The sequence below is a fragment of the Cherax quadricarinatus genome, chromosome 86, assembly GCF_038502225.1.
Source record: "Cherax quadricarinatus isolate ZL_2023a chromosome 86, ASM3850222v1, whole genome shotgun sequence".
In the NCBI taxonomy this organism is placed as follows: Eukaryota; Metazoa; Arthropoda; class Malacostraca; order Decapoda; family Parastacidae; genus Cherax; species Cherax quadricarinatus.
Window position 1 is genome coordinate 17352938 of NC_091377.1, and position 22342 is coordinate 17375279.

At 43.0% G+C, this 22342-nt stretch overlaps 1 protein-coding gene across 1 annotated transcript in view; it reads right to left on the reverse strand.

Moving 5' to 3' along the window:
• LOC128703024 (ADP-ribosylation factor-like protein 6-interacting protein 4) overlaps positions 1-22342 on the reverse strand; it is a 65578-nt gene that overhangs the window by 34537 nt on the left and 8699 nt on the right. The window contains exon 2 of the mRNA XM_053797574.2: positions 18369-18515. Coding sequence (XP_053653549.1) covers positions 18369-18449 — 81 coding nt within the window. The 5' untranslated portion in view covers positions 18450-18515. The remainder of the gene's footprint in view (positions 1-18368; positions 18516-22342) is intronic.

Consider the following 22342-nt stretch of genomic DNA (forward strand, 5'->3'; position numbering starts at 1 on the left):
GTTATTTTTTCTTATGAAATGGTAGAGAATCTTTTTCTTTTTTTTTTTATTATCACACTGGCCGATTCCCACCAAGGCAGGGTGGCCCGAAAAAGAAAAACTTTCACCATCATTCACTCCATCACTGTCTTGCCAGAAGGGTGCTTTACACTACAGTTTTTAAACTGCAACATTAACACCCCTCCTTCAGAGTGCAGGCACTGTACTTCCCATCTCCAGGACTCAAGTCCGGCCTGCCGGTTTCCCTGAATCCCTTCATAAATGTTACCCTGCTCACACTCCAACAGCACGTCAAGAATTAAAAACCATTTGTCTCCATTCACTCCTATCAAACACGCTCACGCATGCCTGCTGGAAGTCCAAGCCTCTCGCACACAAAACCTCCTTTACCCCCTCCCTCCAACCCTTCCTAGGCCGACCCCTACCCCGCCTTCCTTCCACTACAGACTGATACACTCTTGAAGTCATTCTGTTTCGCTCCATTCTCTCTACATGTCCGAACCACCTCAACAACCCTTCCTCAGCCCTCTGGACAACAGTTTTGGTAATCCCGCACCTCCTCCTAACTTCCAAACTACGAATTCTCTGCATTATATTCACACCACACATTGCCCTCAGACATGACATCTCCACTGCCTCCAGCCTTCTCCTCGCTGCAACATTCATCACCCACGCTTCACACCCATATAAGAGCGTTGGTAAAACTATACTCTCATACATTTCCCTCTTTGCCTCCAAGGACAAAGTTCTTTGTCTCCACAGACTCCTAAGTGCACCACTCACTCTTTTTCCCTCATCAATTCTATGATTCACCTCATCTTTCATAGACCCATCCGCTGACACGTCCACTCCCAAATATCTGAATACGTTCACCTCCTCCATACTCTCTCCCTCCAATCTGATATTCAATCTTTCATCACCTAATCTTTTTGTTATCCTCATAACCTTACTCTTTCCTGTATTCACCTTTAATTTTCTTCTTTTGCACACCCTACCAAATTCATCCACCAATCTCTGCAGCTTCTCTTCAGAATCTCCCAAGAGCACAGTGTCATCAGCAAAGAGCAGCTGTGACAACTCCCACTTTGTGTGTGATTCTTTATCTTTTAACTCCATGCCTCTTGCCAAGACCCTCGCATTTACTTCTCTTACAACCCCATCTATAAATATATTAAACAACCACGGTGACATCACACATCCTTGTCTAAGGCCTACTTTTACTGGGAAAAAATTTCCCTCTTTCCTACATACTCTAACTTGAGCCTCACTATCCTCGTAAAAACTCTTCACTGCTTTCAGTAACCTACCTCCTACACCATACACTTGCAACATCTGCCACATTGCCCCCCTATCCACCCTGTCATATGCCTTTTCCAAATCCATAAATGCCACAAAGACCTCTTTAGCCTTATCTAAATACTGTTCACTTATATGTTTCACTGTAAACACCTGGTCCACACACCCCGTACCTTTCCTAAAGCCTCCTTGTTCATCTGCTATCCTATTCTCCGTCTTACTCTTAATTCTTTCAATTATAACTCTACCATACACTTTACCAGGTACACTCAACAGACTTATCCCCCTATAATTTTTGCACTCTCTTTTATCCCCTTTGCCTTTATACAAAGGAACTATGCATGCTCTCTGCCAATCCCTAGGTACCTTACCCTCTTCCATACATTTATTAAATAATTGCACCAACCACTCCAAAACTATATCCCCACCTGCTTTTAACATTTCTATCTTTATCCCATCAATCCCGGCTGCCTTACCCCCTTTCATTTTACCTACTGCCTCACGAACTTCCCCCACACTCACAACTGGCTCTTCCTCACTCCTACAAGATGTTATTCCTCCTTGCCCTATACACGAAATCACAGCTTCCCTATCTTCATCAACATTTAACAATTCCTCAAAATATTCCCTCCATCTTCCCAATACCTCTAACTCTCCATTTAATAACTCTCCTCTCCTATTTTTAACTGACAAATCCATTTGTTCTCTAGGCTTTCTTAACTTGTTAATCTCACTCCAAAACTTTTTCTTATTTTCAACAAAATTTGTTGATAACATCTCACCCACTCTCTCATTTGCTCTCTTTTTACATTGCTTCACCACTCTCTTAACCTCTCTCTTTTTCTCCATATACTCTTCCCTCCTTGCATCACTTCTACTTTGTAAAAACTTCTCATATGCTAACTTTTTCTCCCTTACTACTCTCTTTACATCATCATTCCACCAATCGCTCCTCTTCCCTCCTGCACCCACTTTCCTGTAACCACAAACTTCTGCTGAACACTCTAACACTACATTTTTAAACCTACCCCATACCTCTTCGACCCCATTGCCTATGCTCTCATTAGCCCATCTATCCTCCAATAGCTGTTTATATCTTACCCTAACTGCCTCCTCTTTTAGTTTATAAACCTTCACCTCTCTCTTCCCTGATGCTTCTATTCTCCTTGTATCCCATCTATCTTTTACTCTCAGTGTAGCTACAACTAGAACGTGATCTGATATATCTGTGGCCCCTCTATAAACATGTACATCCTGAAGTCTACTCAACAGTCTTTTATCTACCAATACATAATCCAACAAACTACTGTCATTTCGCCCTACATCATATCGTGTATACTTATTTATCCTCTTTTTCTTAAAATATGTATTACCTATAACTAAACCCCTTTCTATACAAAGTTCAATCAAAGGGCTCCCATTATCATTTACACCTGGCACCCCAAACTTACCTACCACACCCTCTCTAAAAGTTTCTCCTACTTTAGCATTCAGGTCCCCTACCACAATTACTCTCTCACTTGGTTCAAAGGCTCCTATACATTCACTTAACATCTCCCAAAATCTCTCTCTCTCCTCTGCATTCCTCTCTTCTCCAGGTGCATACACGCTTATTATGACCCACTTCTCGCATCCAACCTTTACTTTAATCCACATAATTCTTGAATTTACACATTCATATTCTCTTTTCTCCTTCCATAACTGATCATTTAACATTACTGCTACCCCTTCCTTTGCTCTAACTCTCTCAGATACTCCAGATTTAATCCCATTTATTTCCCCCCACTGAAACTCTCCTACCCCCTTCAGCTTTGTTTCGCTTAGAGCCAGGACATCCAACTTCTTTTCATTCATAACATCAGGAATCATCTGTTTCTTGTCATCCGCACTACATCCACGCACATTTAAGCATCCCAGTTTTATAAAGTTTTTCTTCTTCTCTTTTTTAGTAAATGTATACAGGAGAAGGGGTTACTAGCCCATTGCTCCCGGCATTTTAGTCGCCTCATACGACACGCATGGCTTACGGAGGAAAGATTCTTTTCCACTTCCCCATGGACAATAGAAGAAATAAAAAAGAACAAGAGCTATTTAGAAAAAGGAGAAAAACCTAGATGTATGTATATATATATATGCATGTGCGTGTCTGTGAAGTGTGACCAAAGTGTAAGTAGGAGTAGGAAGATATCCCTGTTATCTAGCGTGTTTATGAGACAGAAAAAGAAACCAGCAATCCTACCATCATGCAAAACAGTTACAGGTTTTTGTTTCACAGTCATCTGGCAGGATGGTAGTACTTCCCTGGGTGGTTGCTGTCTACCAACCTACTACCTTTTCTGAAAGTAATAAAACAAAAAGTACGAAATTTGATGGAAAATTGACGAAATTATGCTCCCGCGAATTTTGATGTGTTAGCTACATTTACGAATCGGCGATTTTGCCGACTTTGACTCCCATTTTAGGCCAATTACATTATTCCAGTCGACCAAATTCTTAGCTGTTTCACTAGTATTACTTCTATTCTATCGATTGAGCACAAGAAATCACCAAGTCAACTGTTTCAACTACAAAATAAAGTGATTGGAAATTGGTAATTTGGCCAATTTAACACAAAGTTCAAAATATTCCAATTTCAAAATAGGGTCCAGAATAAACAATGTAGGTATTCCTGGCACTAAACTAACATTTCCTCTGTTCATTAGTTATGTTTTACTGTTATGCAATATTGTAATAATTGTATAAATATCATCACCACATTTGTGAACGTATATTAGACTCACCAGCTGGCATGTATTAGACGTGTGAGGTCATTTGTTTACTCTTGAACATCAGCAAAAATTTAACATTTCCGCTACCTTGAGCTCAGTTTCAAGCCATTTCCAGTGCTAAAACCAATCAAAATCATCTCTATTTCTGTAATATGTCTTCCATTCTATCAAATGAGACTAAGAAATCGCAAATACAACCATAAAAAACATACGAAAAAACACAGTAAATTCGGTTTTAATCGAAAATCACGGTCTCAGTTTTTTCTCTCATTATACACTGTGTGCTGCAGGATTTGTTTCATGTGGTGCACACATACCACATAGATGTATTTTCTCATATCTAGGCCCAAATTTACCACTCACAGCTTATCAGAGAGCTGAACTCATGGCATAGATCTACAGTTTAGACCCTGAACATAAAGCTGTAGATCTACGGCACGGACCCTGAAAGCGTTAACTAGTCACACAGAGAACCATGATTCTCGGTGTGACTAGATAATGGTTCAAGTTGGACTGAAACATGGTCCAGTACACAAATAATCCCATGTGGGGATTATTTGTGTATTGTTCTCTTCATGGTACTATGCCTTTTTATTCTTTTTTATTTTTTTTTGAGGAAACAAAAACTGTACAGAATTAATGTAACAAGTTTTTTTTAGCTTAATGTACTCATTTATTTTTGTTTTAACTTTCTGAACACCACTACCATACAAGTATTTCACAGAGCATAATCACTGACAAAATTAAGAAGAGAAAAGTATTATTTTTTTGAATTGTGATAGCAAGAAATTTTTTTTTTGAGGTCTGAGGACTGCAGCTCTATTTTCCCCATATGTTTCTTGGTCCATTAGTCATGGAAATAGTGCAGTTTTCAGAAACAAAACCTGTGTAAATTATGAATGTCCACTGTATTACATAAATAATTTCTAAAACACATGGAGAAGCTCCTAGTTATACAATGTTCTTCTGGTAGACTTAAGATTAAATTCACATTAACTAGTTATATAGTGGATTACATGAATGTTCGTAAAAATTTCTTGTTATATGAAGTCAGAATTAGGTACAATGATTATTCTAGATAATAACTCCTAATTGCTACAGGGCAAAATATAAAAACATACACAATGTGTATATGTATCCATGTGTATGTATGAATGTACATATGTATACTTTCACATGTGTGTGTTGCTCTTAAGACTGTGTGTGTGTCCTCCTTACCCCTAAGATCATCAGGTTCACTCCCTTCATCATCTTCTCACAGTGCACTCGTCTTGGTTGTAAACTTTTGGGCATTTTCCAGATTCTTCACATGCTTTATTATGCGTGGGCTCCATGTTGGGGCTGTGTGCTCGATGACTGGATTAACCCTTAAACTGTCCAAACATAGATCTATGTTCACTCACTTAGCGCTCCAAAAGTAGATTGTTTTATTTTACATGCTTTCAAGTGTAAACAAAAATGCAGAGCTATGTTCAGAGCACTATTCGAGTGACCGTAGATTTATGTTTAGACAGTTTAAGGGTTAATATGTCACATACAGTAAGTTCTCTTATACAGTTCCTCTATACAGTGGACCCCCGCATAACGATGGCATCACATAGCGATTAATCCTCATACCGCTTACTTTAATCGCAAAAATTTTGCCGCGCATACCGATTAAAAACCCGCTCACCGATTTTCGTCCGAGACGCGTCCAATGTGCGCCCTCAGCCAGCCTCACATGTGCCGCCCGTGCCATTGTTTACCAGCCAGCCTCCGCGGTAACATCCAAGCATACACTCGGAATATTTCGTATTATTACAGTGTTTTCGGTGCTGTTTCTGGAAAATAAGTGACCATGGGCCCCAAGAAAGCTTCTAGTGCCAACCATACACCAATAAGGGTGAGAATTCCCATTGAAATGAAGAAAGAGATCATTGATAAGTATGAAAGTGGAGTGCGTATCGCCGACCTAGTCAAGTTGTACAAGAAACCCCAATCAACCATCGCTACTATTGTGGGCACCAGAAAGACAATCAAGGAAGCTGTTCTTGCCAAAGGTTTAACTGTGTTTTCGAAACAAAGATCGCAAGTGATGGAAGATGTTGAGAGACTCTTATTGGTGTGGATAAATGAAAAACAGCTAGCAGGAGATAGCGTCTCTCAAGCGATCATATGTGAAAAGGCTAGGAAGTTGCATGAGGATTTAATTAAAAAAATGCCTGCAACTAGTGATGATGTGAGTGAATTTAAGGCCAGCAAAGGTTGGTTTGAGAGATTTAAGAAGCGTAGTGGCATCCATAGTGTGATAAGGCATGGTGAGGCTGCCAGTTCGGACCACAAAGCGGCTGAAAAATATGTGCAGGAATTCAAGGAGTACATAGACAGTGAAGGACTGAAACCTGAACAAGTGTTTAATTGTGATGAAACAGGCCTGTTCTGGAAGAAAATGCCAAGCAGGACCTACATTACTCAGGAGGAAAAGGCACTCCCAGGACATAAGCCTATGAAAGACAGGCTTACTTTGTTGATGTGTGCCAATGCTAGTGGTGATTGCAAAGTTAAGCCTTTATTAGTGTATCACTCTGAAACTCCCAGAGCGTTCAGGCAAAAGAATGTCCTCAAGGATAATTTGTGTGTGCTGTGGAGGGCAAACAGTAAGGCATGGGTCACTAGGGACTTTTTCTATAACTGGTTACACCATGCATTTGCCCCCAATGTGAAAGATTACCTAACTGAAAAGAAATTAGACCTTAAGTGCCTCCTGGTGTTAGACAATGCCCCTGGTCATCCTACAGACGTGGCAGAGCGACTTTATGGGGACATGAGCTTCATTAAGGTGAAGTTTTTGCCTCCTAATACCACTCCTCTCCTGCAGCCTATGGACCAGCAGGTTATTGCAAACTTCAAAAAACTGTACACAAAAGCTCTGTTTGAAAGGTGCTTTGTAGTGACCTCAGAAACTCAACTGACTCTAAGAGAGTTTTGGAGAGAGCACTTTAATATCCTCAATTGTGTAAACCTTATAGGTAAGGCTTGGGAGGGAGTGACTAAGAAGACCTTGAACTCTGCTTGGAAGAAACTGTGGCCAGAATGTGTAGACAAAAGGGATTTTGAAGGGTTTGAGGCTAACCCTGAGAATCCTGTGCCAGTTGAGGAATCCATTGTGGCATTGGGAAAGTCCTTGGGGTTGGAGGTTAGTGGGGAGGATGTGGAAGAGTTGGTGGAGGAGGACAATGAAGAACTAACCACTGATGAGCTGATAGATCAACTTCAAGAGCAAGAGGCCAGACCTGGGGAAACTGGTTCAGAGGAGGGGAGAGAGAAATTGAAGAAGTTGCCTACTACAAAGATAAAGGAAATCTGTGCAAAGTGGCTTGAAGTGCAAACCTTCATGGATGAAAATCACCCTCACACAGCTATTGCAAGCCGTGCTGGTGATTATTACACTGACAATGTTGTGAAACACTTTAGGCAAGTCATAAAGGATTATTATTATAATCAAAAAGAAGCGCTAAGCCACAAGGACTATACAGCGCTGCAGGGCAGGAAGGAAGCGAGGGCATCAGGTGGCAAAAGGGAGATGGATGAGCAACAGGTTACGGATAACAGCGGGGCAGTGGATGGTGAAAGGGTAAAGGGCAGCAAGAGACTGAACCAGAAAGGGCTGAGGGGAGTGTGAAAAGTATCATCAGAGTTTGTGGAGTAAATCAGTCGTTGTCAAGAAGTCAATGAGAGAGTCAGGATTAAAGGAGGGTCCATCAGCAAGAAGGGAAGGTAAAGAGAGAGTAGGAGAACGAAGACGACGTTGGAGGTAAATTCTGCGTGCTCGTTGATAGAGAGGGCAGTCTAACAGAATGTGGCTAATCGATACTGGAACTTGACACTGCTCACAGAGAGGAACAGGGTGCCTCTCCATGAGATACCCATGAGTAAGACGAGTGTGGCCAATGCGAAGGCGGGAGAGAGTGGTCTCCCAACCTCGGCACTGATGACAAGAAGACGGCCAGTAACCTATGCTCGGTTTAATAGAATGAAGTTTGTTACCGAGCAGAGTTGACCAACGTTGTTGCCAACGGGTGCGAAGGTGGGTAGCTATTGCAGCAAAATAGTCTAGAAATGGAACACCTCGATAGGAAATTGGTAGGTCATATACTGCTGACCGCGCAGCAGTGTCTGCCTGTTCATTGCCCTGTACGTCGACATGACCAGGGACCCAACAAAAAACAATATCTTTATGTTTGGTAGAGATACGGCGTAGCCAAAGTTGGATACGGAGAACTAGGGGATGAGATGTATCAAATTTTCGTATAGCCTGTAGAGCACTAAGGGAGTCTGAGACTACTACAAATGATGACACAGGCATAGATGCGATACGAATAAGTGCTGCAAGAATGGCATACAGTTCAGCAGTAAAAATGCTAGCTGAAGATAGTAAATGCCCTCGTACGACGCTGTCCGGAAACACTGCTGCGAATCCGACGCCGTCTGAAGACTTAGAGCCATCTGTGTACACAGCGGTGGCATGAGAATGAGAGTGGAAGTGATCAAGAAAAAGAGAGCGGGAAGCCACCGTAGGCAGTTGAGCTTTCGAGCAAGGGAGTGAGAAAGAACAGACCCGAACAGCTGGAACTTCCCAGGGGGGTAGGGAAAAGTGAGATGCTACATGAACATATAAAGGTGGTAACTGAAGGGAAGACAAGAGTGAAAGTAGGCGAAGAGAAAAGGGACGGAGCAAACAGGGGCGGCGAACGAATAAAGAATGTCTACTAATATCGGTGACCATTCTATAAATGGAAGGATTGTGTAGATCGTGAGAGCGTACATAGTAACGAAGGCAATGGGCATCACGGCGATCAGACAAGGATGGAACATTTGCTTCTGTATAGAGGCTCTCAACAGGGGAAGAGCGAAAAGCACCAAGGCACAAACGTAAGCCTTGGTGATGGATAGAGTTAAGGCTAGAGAGAGTAGCAGGAGAGGCCGCGGAATAAATCTGGTCACCATAATCGAGTTTCGATAAAACGAGGGCTGAATGTAGGCGAAGCAGAGTTCGACGATCAGCTCCCCAGGAAAGATGAGCAAGGGTTTTAAGAAGGTTTAGCCGGCTGTGACAAGTTGCCTTCAGAGAGGTAATGTGAGGTTTCCAGGTTAACCGACGGTCAAAGAGAAGGCCTAGAAACCTGACTGTATCACGTTCGGGGATACGGGAGCCATAGAGATACAAAGGATGATCGGAGATAACAGAGCGTCTAGTGAAAGTAATTTGGTGAGTTTTGGTACTTGAAAATTTAAACCCATGTGTGGTGGCCCAAGTGGAAACACGGTCGACCGCATGCTGGAGAGAAACTGCAATAAGGTGACAGTCAGCGCCTGCACAAGCAATAGCGAAGTCATCAACATAGAGTGATGACCAAATATTGGGTGGAAGAACAGAGGCCAAATCATTTATAGCAAGGAGAAAAAGTGTTGTGCTTAGAACACATCCCTGAGGGACACCTTCAGCTTGGACGAAGTCCGGGGAAAGAACATTATTGACTCGAACACGGAAATGTCTGTCAGTTAAAAAGTTCTTAAGGAAGGATGGTAGATTGCCTCGGAGGCCTAAGGAATGGGCCTGGGCCAAAATATTATACCTCCAAGTTGTGTCATATGCCTTCTCAAGGTCAAAAAATATGGCAATAACTGAGTGATTATTCGCAAAGGCATTACGAACATACGTATCCAAGCGTAGTAAGGGGTCTATGGTAGAACGACCCTTACGAAAGCCATATTGACTAGCGGAGAGACTGTTGTGAGTCTCTAAATACCACATTAAACGTCGATTTACGAGGCGTTCCATCACTTTGCAAACTGCACTTGTAAGAGCGATGGGGCGATAGTGGGAGGCATCATGTCCTGTAGTACCCGGTTTGCGGAAAGGGAGAACAATGGCAGATTTCCACAGCTGGGGAAGAACTCCTTGTGCCCAAATAAGATTGAAGAGGTGTAAGAGGACTACAAGGGCTGACCGATGTAAATGTTGTAACATACGAATATGAATGTCATCAGGCCCAGCTGCCGATGATCGGCAAGCTGAGAGCGTTGCCTCCAGTTCTTGAAGTGTAAAAGGCACATTATACTGTTCTTCTCCGAGAGAAGAAAAGTCCAAGGGTACTAACTCTCTGGCAGACTTTGAGGAAAGAAACGAGGGGCATAGATGGAGCCCTCGGGAAATACGGACCAGATGTGTGCCAAGTTCAATGGCAACGTCGAGAGGGTTTGCTATATCAACACCAGTGACCCGTAGAACAGGAGCCGGGTCAGGAGAGTATTTACCACTCAATTTCCTCACTTTTTTCCAGACTGCACTCATAGAAGAAGCAGAGGTGATGGTGGAAACATAGTCTCGCCAACAAGTGCGTTTAGCTTCACGGATGACACGGCGAGCGATCGCACGCTTCTGCTTAAAATCAACAAGTCTCTCAGCGGTTCTATTGTACCGGTACCTGCCCCATGCAGCACGTTTCAAACGTACTGCACGAGCACAAGCAGGAGACCACCAAGGCACGCACTTCTGAGAATGCCTGCCTGAGGTGTGGGGTATAGAATGAGAAGCTGCGGTATAAACTGATGTCGAGAAGATGTGTAGGAGCTCATCAATGGAGGATGAAGAAGGAACCTCACTAAAAGCAGTGAGGTGTGAGTAAAGATCCCAATTTGCCCGATCAAATTGCCAGCGAGGGCTACGGGAAGGTGGTGAATAGGAAGGAGAAGTAAGAATGATCGGAAAATGATCGCTGTCATGTAAGTCTGGTAGAACAGACCAGGTGAAGTCTAGTGCTGTGGAGGAAGAGCAGACTGATAGATCGATGCAAGAGAGAGTATGAGTACGAGGATCAAAATGGGTGGGAGTACCCGTATTTAAAACATGGAGGGGGTGAGAGGCAAGAAAAGCCTCCAACTGAATGCCACGTGAGTCACAATGAGACCCCCCCCAGAGGAAATGGTGGGCATTAAAATCACCAAGTAACAGAAGTGGTGGTGGTAAGGATGAAACAAGAAAGGCAAAGTCTGGGATAGAAAATGCTCGAGAAGGAGAGAGATATAAAGAACATATTGTAAACCACTTATTCAAGTGGATACGGGCTGCAGTGTAATGCAGCGAGGTATGGACAAATAGTTGACAGTACGGAATATCATTGCGTAGAAGAAGGGCACTTTCATTAAAGGTCCCATCTGAGAAAGGATCCGAAGAATACAATAAATTATAGCCTGAGATAGGTTGGAAAACAGCCGAGTGTAATTTTGGTTCTTGTAAGCAAGCACCAACAGGGGAAAACCTGGAAAGCAACATCTGAAGCTCACCCCGATTACCCCTGAGGCCGCGGATATTCCACTGTAAATAGGCCATGATTGGCGATGAAGAAAATATCAGGAATCTGTAGGTAAAGGCACCTACGGACTAGAGGGGTTAGAAAAGTCAACGTGTGGTGGCATTGGAAGATGTTCAAGTAGCGAAGGAACGGAGCGTTGCGAAGAATGGGGTTGTGAAGATGGAGGAGAGGGAAGAGAAGGAACAGGAAGTGAATCAGTGTCCATTGAAGGTTTAGTCTCTGCAATATATTCTGAAATGGCTTCAAGTGTTTCTGAATTCAAAGATGTATGGGAAACCATATTGGAGATAGGAGGAGGAGGGTGAGTAAAGATTGGGACAGTAATGGACTGTACCAAAGTAGAGGGGGAGGGAAAAGTGTAAGGGACTGGAGATGAAGTGTGGGGGGGGACAGAAGAGGTAGAAACCTGGGAGGTGACAGAAGAGGGAGAAACTTGGGAGGGGACGGGGGTGGAAGGCATAGTACGAGGAGGAGGGTGAATCTCCACACTTGTAATAGAGCCAGAGAGAGGGGAAGAACTAGGTACAGAGACTGGAAAGGTAACGTGTGGAGGTGGAAGAAGGGAAGGAAGGGGCAAAGAAGATTTGAGCAATGTGGATTTTTTGGACTTCTGAGTAGAGGGGCGATTGGTATTAGGTGTCGTACGAGGTCTTGTCGATACTGGGGCTTGTGAGGAAGGACGCGAAGATGTGAGAACAGACTGAGTTGTAGTCGGGACGTCAGAGCCAAGGACAGCAAAAGGATTAGATGCCGTAATGGCTATGGGAGGGGTAACAACAGAGGAGGCTGCAGAAGATGGGACCCCAGAAGTGGGGGGATGTTTGGAAACACGAGAATAAGAAACACGGGGTAGTCTCCCTTGGAGGCGGAGATGAGTAACTGCCATAGCATAAGGGAGACCTTCTGCCTCTTTGAGGCAACGGATTTCACGTTCATTTAAGTAGACCTGGCAACGGCGGGAGTACGAAGGGTGAGCTTCATTACAATTAAGGCAAGATGGAGGTTGACTGCAAGATGTATTAGAATGGTTGTCGGCACCACAGACTGGGCATTCGGCCATAGATCTGCAATATTTCGCTGGGTGACCAAAACGCCAGCAATTTCTACATTGTTGCGGTGTAGGTATCACCTTTCGAACTTGTAACCGATGTCCCGCGACATATACAGAGGACGGGAGTTCTCGGCTGTCAAAAGTTAAACGAGCCACATTGCAAGGGTAACGTCTCCGCCCCCGGGCAGGAAGGACATAAGTGTCTACTTTGAGGATTGGGAGATCCTGGAGTTCCAGCTGTTCAAAAATGTCATTGCCACATGACTGGAAATTCTGTTGGACTATGGTATGGGGCAGAATGACAGTACCACTACAAGAATTGAGAGAAAGATGTTTTTCAATAGTGATAGGAGTAGTATCGATATTCGAAAGGAGAGAAAGATCATGAGCTTGGGTAGCATTCTGGACAGTGACGATGCGCGTACCGCTCTTGAGAGCGTGAAATGAAATATCTCTGCCAACATGACGCAGGAGCGCTTTGGCAATACTATGGTCAGAAAGGTAGGCAGAAGAAGAAGTTGGTCTTAAAGTAAAGAATTTAGTCCATTGTGTGGTCCGAAACTGAGCGTGGAGAGGGAGTGCTTGACGTGTCGGTCGTTTCCGAGTAGAATGGGAAGGTAACGACGGAGCATCATCAGGAGATTGACGTTGGCGTTTAGGAGTAGGACCGGAGTTGGTCCGGCATGAAATGGGTGGGCGATTCGAAAATTGCCGTACCGTAGAGGGAGAAGCCGGAAGCATAGTCAAAGGAGAGCGGAGTTCAGACAAATCGAAGGAGTCAGTCGAAGCCCCGGTACCTGAAGCGGGTGAGGAAACAGCACCAGCAAGAGGTACAGGGGCATCAGGAGTGTCCGAAGAGTGGTCTAAACACAAGGCAGGGTCAGAATGGGGTGCGGTATCAAGAAGGGGCCCGGGGGTAGTGGTTTCATGGACTAGGGCTGCCATGGTTAGGTTACTCCTTTGCTTTTTGTTTTTAAGAAAAAAAAAGAAAGAAGAAAAGAAAATAAAAACAAAAAAAAGAATAAAAAAAGGGGGGAGCGGGGAGGAATAGTTCCCAGGAGGAATGAAAGGGCCGGAAATCTCCCTCCGCGCCCAAGAGGACTCGACACCGCTAGTAGCGCAGATGCAGCATGGAACCCGTGCCATACCCTACCCTTCATGCCAGTAAACCAGCAATCCGGGATAGCAACCTCACATCTGCCGAGCTACCTCGGTGGACAAAAGAGAGGGCGGCCGGATATCCGCCACAAAGCATACCTCCTTCAGCCACCACCCCCGGAATCCGAAAGGTGGCTTCCAGAGATACACCCGTCGCCCAAAAGACACCCAAAGCTACTCCGGGATACCGGAGAGGGATCGGGACATCCCTAGGCAATCCAGATTCCACGGCAAACTACGCCACCGCCAAGAAACCTCAACGGAATGGGATCGACCCCGGTGTCCTTTCCCCTACCTAGGAACTAGCACGCCTGTGGGAGAAATCACGAAGGCTAAAAAGAGGAAGGGCAAAAGGGAGGGGTGAGGAGGAGGAGGAGGAATGGAAAAAGGGGAGGATGGGGAGGATGGGATAGGGGAGGGGAGAATGGGGGGTAATTAGGTTCGGTCTGAGGAAGAAGACCGACAGGGCTAATTCCTCAGACCAAGAGCCTCTTCACCACGCCAAGGAGCCCCCCTTGAAGAGGAAGTCATAAAGGAACGAGAGGTACAGGCCACTATGGACAGATATCTTGTGCGAAAGAAGTCCAGTGACTCTGAAGCTGGCCCTAGTGGCATTAAAAGAAGAAGGGAAGTAACCCCAGAAAAGGACTTGCTACCTCAAGTCCTAATGGAAGGGGATTCCCCTTCTAAACACTAACACTCTCTCTCCCCTCCTCCCATCCCATCAATCATCACCAGATCTTCAATAAAAGTAAGTGTCATGTAATTGTGCATGCCTTTTTCAGTTTGTGTGTATTAAAATTAACATTTCATGTGGTAAAAAAATTTTTTTTTCATACTTTTGGGTGTCTTGCACGGATTAATTTTATTTCCATTATTTCTTATGGGGAAAATTCATTCACATAACGATTATTTCGCATAACAATTACCCCTCTTGCACGGATTAAAATCGTTAACCGGGGGTCCACTGTATAGTGCAATTTTTTTGCATTTATTGAAAAAATGCATCCAAAATTTAATAGCACATACTATAAAAGTCTTTTCATGTGCTATTTAATTTTTAATGTACTTTTGTCAATTGCATTTATAAAACATTACACTATAAAAATGTGTTATAAGAAAACTTACTATATGTGACAAGTTAGCCAATCATTGGTAGTGCACTCAGCTCACACACTGAGTGTCTGTGGGTCGATATCCAGTCAGGTAGAAACATTGGGCATGTTTCCTTACACCTGTTGTCCCTGTTCACCTAGCAGTAAGAAGGTACCTGGGTGTTAGTCAACTGTTGTGGGTGGCATCCTGGGGGGTGGTTGTATACCTTAGATAGGATTGAGCTTTGAAATGAGTTGAGGTAGGATAACAGTTCTTAGCCTGTAAAATTGATCTGTGTAAAAAAAAAAAAATGAATTCTTCCTTGTTCAAGGTTTTGACTCCTTTTCTGAGGTTTACTAATCTTGCAGCTGACATTACATTACACAATTATGTGCAATTCTGGGGATATGCCTGGTGTTATATTCATTCCCAGATCCATTTTGCTCTGATATTTGTAGCTTCTCTCTGCTCATACTGCACTCTCTCTGGTCTGCCTTTGCCTTCTCCAATTTACAAGACCTTGCATTTTTTGGGGTTTAGTTCAAGCAGCCATTTGTTTGACCAAATCTACATTCTACCAATATTTCCTTGAAGCTTATCACTATCTTCTCCTGTTATTCTTCTCAATAGTTTCACATCATCTGCAAACAGTCACATAGGACACAATCCCCTCTGGAAGATAGTTCAAGTATATTAGGGACAGTAGCAGTCATAGCAACTGCAAAGTTCTACTAGTTACTCTCTCCCCTTCTCATATCTTATCCCTTCCTGCTACAAATCGCACCTTATCCATCTGACAACCTGACATGAGCCTGTTACAGTAAACATAACAAAGTAAAGCAAGTCTCTCAAGACAGTTACACAGACATCTCAAGATATTACCAGTGGTCAATAACAATGGGGAATAAAAAGACATAAAACTTTAATAATGTACATAACAATAATCCAGAGATCCCATACATTCACAAATGTCTAGGTACACATCTTTAACTAAACAGTGGTAAAGAGAGCAATGACAAAACTTGTGTAACATATAGTCACTTCCACGTAGGAAATGGACCACACATTGAGCATCCGTGGTTTGATCCCCGGTATGGGTGGAAACAATGGGTGTGTTTACTTAAACCTGCTGTCCCTGTTCACCTAGCAGCAAGTAGGTACCTGGGTGTTAGCCAACTAATGTGGGTCTCATCCTGGGAAACAAGATTAACCGAAGTTGTGGGAAATGCTCTGCATAACCAGGGGCTTTCTATATAGTATGTCATTGATGTCAGTTATGGTCTGTATAAGTTGTATCATGTACACGTAGAAATAAATATTATTATGAAAGTAAACTATACAGTAAAAGAGCTACAGAAGAGCTCTGACAGTACCATGGCCAATTATGGAGACATCCAGAGTCTCCATACTATGTAAACAACTGTAAGGAAAAAGTACAGGAGCTGTGTCAGAAGCCCAAAATATCACAGACTGTCTTACTTTGGCAGTCCTGCTCAGGGAATGATTGACACTTGACAGACAAGACAAGTCTGACCATTTCTGAGGAGAAACAGGCCAGCATCAATATGCTACCTTTCCTCTGAGAAAAATTCCCTTCAATCCACCTGTTGCTGCTCTTGCAACACTGCATAACTCCTGATGGTACACAGAGACATGAGAAAAATCTTGAGCTTAAGATTTACATCCCCCCATGGCTTGTCTAGCATCAGAACCAGTGTCTCACGAATACCTATACCATCCACATCTTCCACAGTCGTACTTTGAGTCAACCTTGACTCCAAGTTGCATATGAAACCACACATCACTTCTAAGACAACTGTGGTGAGGACTGAACTCTCTTGGCTCTATAAGCTAAGAGGTGCATGTCCCTTCACTAGACTCCATCTATACACTGCTCTTATCAGACCCACCACTTGCACTCCATTTGCTTAAACACTGACTACTAAGATTAACACACTATAGGCACAGTGTATCCAGAAACAGGCACTGTGCTGGACATGAGGTGAGAGGACTATGTTACATGTGAGTCACTCCACCTCAGGACTGACATAACAGCTCTGAATGTCTTCTGGAAAACACTGAGCAACAGACAGATTGACTGACTTGGGACATCCTTCCTTGTTGACACTATTAGACACCCTCACAATCTTGAAAACCCTCTTTAGAGCTCTTTACAATCCTATTCCTCCACCACTTTACACCTAAGAGTTCACTAAGCCACTTCTCTTACCCTTTTATTGCACATTTTGCTCTTTTTCAATGCTTATCTGTCAAAAGCAACTACTATCCTTTGCTTTTAAATTCTTAAATCTTGCCATCTTCTCTCATTAAATACCATAGCAATGGAGGGGCTTGTCAGTGCAGTTCAACTGAAGAGCCTTGCCTAGAGTCGTTTTGGGGGCCATCAAACAGTCCAACCTCCAGCCGAACTTGACCAGCCAGTCATATTGTGAGGGAGAGACGAGGAGCAGCAAAAGCACAAGCTTTACACAATGCCTTACAATGCCTTTGCTCTTGGGTTTAGCCCTGACTCTTTTTTTCCCCTCACTATAATTCTTTCCTCTCCCCCATCTATTCTTCAACCATCTTCACTTCTCCCTCACCACTAGTGAGTCCCTTTACTTACTTTTTTTTTTTTTTTTTGCATGTGTATGTATGTATGTATTACAAGTGTTGAAGTAAGCTTAAAAAAAAGGCAAGTGTCTTCTACAAAAATAGTATGGCAAGCAAATGTGAATGATCTATGGTTATTATCATTATTATTATATTCATAAGGAAGCACTAAACCTGTTAGGGCTATAAAGTGACTAGGGCAGAGCTACTCAATTGGCGGCCCGCGGTCCAAATCCAGACCCTCTGAGTGTTGTAGTTGGACTGCGGGATTCAGGAGAAGCTTAGTTAAATAACAGCTGTTACCATGTTCAGGATCAGGTGAAACACAAGAGTGGGATTAATACATTATTCTATCTGAATGGAATACATACACTGAATGGAATACAGTATTCAAACATAGCTAAATTGTGATATTTTCTTCCATTCAATGGTAATTCATATTGGTAATTATCACTTGTGCAATGAAGCTGACTTTTTTAGCATTTTGGAAAAAGAGTTTGGCCGCATATGGGCTGGGAAAAAATGTATTCGGACCTTTGCATACATTGTAAAAAATGTATCTAGACCTTTGCATACATTATAAAAAATGTATCTAGACCTTTGCATACATAGGAAATTGTCCAAGTGGACCTTTGCTCATAGTAGTTGAGTAGCCCTGGACTAGGGAATGTAAGGTAATCAGGTTTGACCCTAGGAAAGTGAGATAACTCTAATTTCTGAGATCAAGAGCTCTCTACTAGCATGAAGGCAACCCCCTTGAAGGTAACTGAATGAAAAGTGGATCTAGATGCTGATTTACAACCCATGACTGCCAAGGATGAAAGTTTTAAGATTCACAGAGCACTTTAACACATTACCAGAAGGAAGGAAAATCCCCCACATAAACACCAAAACAAAACAGTGTACTATGACAGTATATTCAACTACCTGCATCAACTAGAACAACCATCAAAGAAGCCAGGTAATTCAAAGCATATAGAGCACAGGTGAGCGTGACAACACTTGAGGCAGCATAAACGGTGATGTGCTCACCTGTTTCAGACGTATGGAACCCTGGTGCTCAGCTCCTCTACAATTCACTTTTGTCACATCAGGATGGTTCAAAGGTTCCATGTGTTGGAAAGTTGCAGAAGTCTACTCAAGAGGTAAATCACAGCTCCACTTCTCCTCATAACAAATCTAAAGAATGAATAATAAAATCACTAAATACAGTACAGCAATTATCAGTCTTTATTAGTTCTACTTTCACTGCAAACTTTCCTATTTTATATTACTGTATTAGATTATTCTATCTTAATATTTAACTAATGCCTGGTTAATGACTCATCTTACACTCACTAACTTCGTTTAGTGTATCAGATGTCTCAACATAATAATACTATGTATGTACTGTACTTTGTGATTAATATTTATTCGGGTGTATGTGTACTTGCATGCAAGCACATACATGTGTGTGTGTGTGTGTGTGTGTGTGCGCACTCATACTCGCCTATTTGCGGTTGCAGGGACTGAGTCACAGCTATCGGCCCTGCCTCTTCACTGGCCTCCACTAGCCCCTTTTCCCTCCCATCCATCGTCAAAAACAGACATCAACATTGAAAAAGTGAGGAAGGTTATTCATGAAGATCATCATCAGATATACCTTTAATGAGTTTTGAGATTTTTTCTACTTCCAGAGCCTGGCCTTGGGCTAGGTTCATCAGAGTATCCAAGACACTGCAAGTGCTGTGGAAATTTCTTACGAGTCTTGTCAAGGCATTTTGACTGAAAATTTGAATACAAGACAAGTGGCTGCAAAAATTGTGCCCTACTTGTTGACTCAAGGCAAAAACAAGACTGCCCTGTGTTTTAAGAACATAAGAACATAAGAACGAAGGAACACTGCAGAAGGCCTACTGGCCCATGCGAGGCAGGTCCAAGTCTCCTACCGGCTTAAGCCAATGCACCCAACCTAGACAGGTCGGGTCACATTGACTTAAGGGAGGAACACGGCAACCGACCTGTTAGCACAAGCTATCAGGTCTAACTTGTTTTCTGTCCAAAAACAACATGGCAGTCTTCCCCCATCCTCCCTACTCCCCAGATATAACTCCTGCAAATCCTTTCCCTTCCCAAAAATAAAAATGGCACTCAAGGGGCGGTGTTTTAACCCTTAACCCTTTCAGGGTCCGTGCCGTAGATCTATGGCTTTGAGTTAAGGGTCCAAACTGTAGATCTACGCCATGAGCTCAGCTCCCTCTGATAAGCTGTGAGCGGTAAATTTGGGCCTAGATATGAGAGAATGCATCTATATGGTATGTGTGCACCACATATAACAAATCCTCCAGCACACAGTGCATAATGAGAGAAAAAACTGAGACCATAATTTTCGATTAAAACAGCGACTTTGCAGTGTTTTTTGTATGTTTTTTATACTACTGTAGTTATACAGTGGACCCCCGCATAACGATGGCATCACATAGCGATTAATCCGCATACCGCTTGCTTTAATCGCAAAAATTTTGCCGCGCATACCGATTAAAAACCCGCTCACCGATTTTCATCCGAGACGCGTCCAATGTGCGCCCTCAGCCAGCCTCACATGTGCCGCCCGTGCCATTGTTTACCAGCCAGCCTCCGCGGTAACATCCAAGCATACACTCGGAATATTTCGTATTATTACAGTGTTTTCGGTGCTGTTTCTGGAAAATAAGTGACCATGGGCCCCAAGAAAGCTTCTAGTGCCAACCGTACACCAATAAGGGTGAGAATTCCAATAGAAATGAAGAAAGAGATCATTGATAAGTATGAAAGTGGAGTGCGTATCGCCGACCTAGTCAAGTTGTACAAGAAACCCCAATCAACCATCGCTACTATTGTGGGCACCAGAAAGACAATCAAGGAAGCTGTTCTTGCCAAAGGTTTAACTGTGTTTTCGAAACAAAGATCGCAAGTGATGGAAGATGTTGAGAGACTCTTATTGGTGTGGATAAATGAAAAACAGCTAGCAGGAGATAGCGTCTCTCAAGCGATCATATGTGAAAAGGCTAGGAAGTTGCATGAGGATTTAATTAAAAAAATGCCTGCAACTAGTGATGATGTGAGTGAATTTAAGGCCAGCAAAGGTTGGTTTGAGAGATTTAAGAAGCGTAGTGGCATCCATAGTGTGATAAGGCATGGTGAGGCTGCCAGTTCGGACCACAAAGCGGCTGAAAAATATGTGCAGGAATTCAAGGAGTACATAGACAGTGAAGGACTGAAACCTGAACAAGTGTTTAATTGTGATGAAACAGGCCTGTTCTGGAAGAAAATGCCAAGCAGGACCTACATTACTCAGGAGGAAAAGGCACTCCCAGGACATAAGCCTATGAAAGACAGGCTTACTTTGTTGATGTGTGCCAATGCTAGTGGTGATTGCAAAGTTAAGCCTTTATTAGTGTATCACTCTGAAACTCCCAGAGCGTTCAGGCAAAAGAATGTCCTCAAGGATAATTTGTGTGTGCTGTGGAGGGCAAACAGTAAGACATGGGTCACTAGGGACTTTTTCTATAACTGGTTACACCATGCATTTGCCCCCAATGTGAAAGATTACCTAACTGAAAAGAAATTAGAACTTAAGTGCCTCCTGGTGTTAGACAATGCCCCTGGTCATCCTACAGACGTGGCAGAGCGACTTTATGGGGACATGAGCTTCATTAAGGTGAAGTTTTTGCCTCCTAATACCACTCCTCTCCTGCAGCCCATGGACCAGCAGGTTATTGCAAACTTCAAAAAACTGTACACAAAAGCTCTGTTTGAAAGGTGCTTTGTAGTGACCTCAGAAACTCAACTGACTCTAAGAGAGTTTTGGAGAGAGCACTTTAATATCCTCAATTGTGTAAACCTTATAGGTAAGGCTTGGGAGGGAGTGACTAAGAAGACCTTGAACTCTGCTTGGAAGAAACTGTGGCCAGAATGTGTAGACAAAAGGGATTTTGAAGGGTTTGAGGCTAACCCTGAGAATCCTGTGCCAGTTGAGGAATCCATTGTGGCATTGGGAAAGTCCTTGGGGTTGGAGGTTAGTGGGGAGGATGTGGAAGAGTTGGTGGAGGAGGACAATGAAGAACTAACCACTGATGAGCTGATAGATCAACTTCAACAGCAAGAGGCCAGACCTGAGGAAACTGGTTCAGAGGAGGGGAGAGAGAAATTGAGGAAGTTGCCTACTACAAAGATTAAGGAAATCTGTGCAAAGTGGCTTGAAGTGCAAACCTTCATGGATGAAAATCACCCTCACACAGCTATTGCAAGCCGTGCTGGTGATTATTACACTGACAATGTTGTGAAACACTTTAGGGAAGTCATAAAGGAACGAGAGGTACAGGCCACTATGCACAGATATGTTGTGCGAAAGAAGTCCAGTGACTCTGAAGCTGGTCCTAGTGGCATTAAAAGAAGAAGGGAAGTAACCCCAGAAAAGGACTTGCCACCTCAAGTCTTAATGGAAGGGGATTCCCCTTCTAAACACTAACACTCTCTCTCCCCTCCTCCCATCCCATCAATCATCACCAGATCTTCAATAAAAGTAAGTGTCATGTAAGTGTGCATGCCTTTTTCAGTTTGTGTGTATTAAAATTAACATTTCATGTGGTAAAAAATTTTTTTTTTCATACTTTTGGGTGTCTTGCACGGATTAATTTTATTTCCATTATTTCTTATGGGGAAAATTCATTCACATAGCAATTATTTCGCATAACAATTACCCCTCTTGCCCGGATTAAAATCGTTATGCGGGGGTCCACTGTATTTGCAATTTCTTGGTCTCATTTGATAGAATGAAAGATATATTACAGAAATAGACATGATTTTGACTGGTTTTAGTACTGGAAATGGTTGAAACTGAGCTCAAAGTAGAGGAAATGTTAAATTTTTGCCGATGTTCAAGAGTAAACAAATGACCTCACACGTCTAATACACGCCAGCTGGTGGGTCTAATATACGTTCACAAATGTGCTGATATTATTTATACAATTATTACAATATTGCAT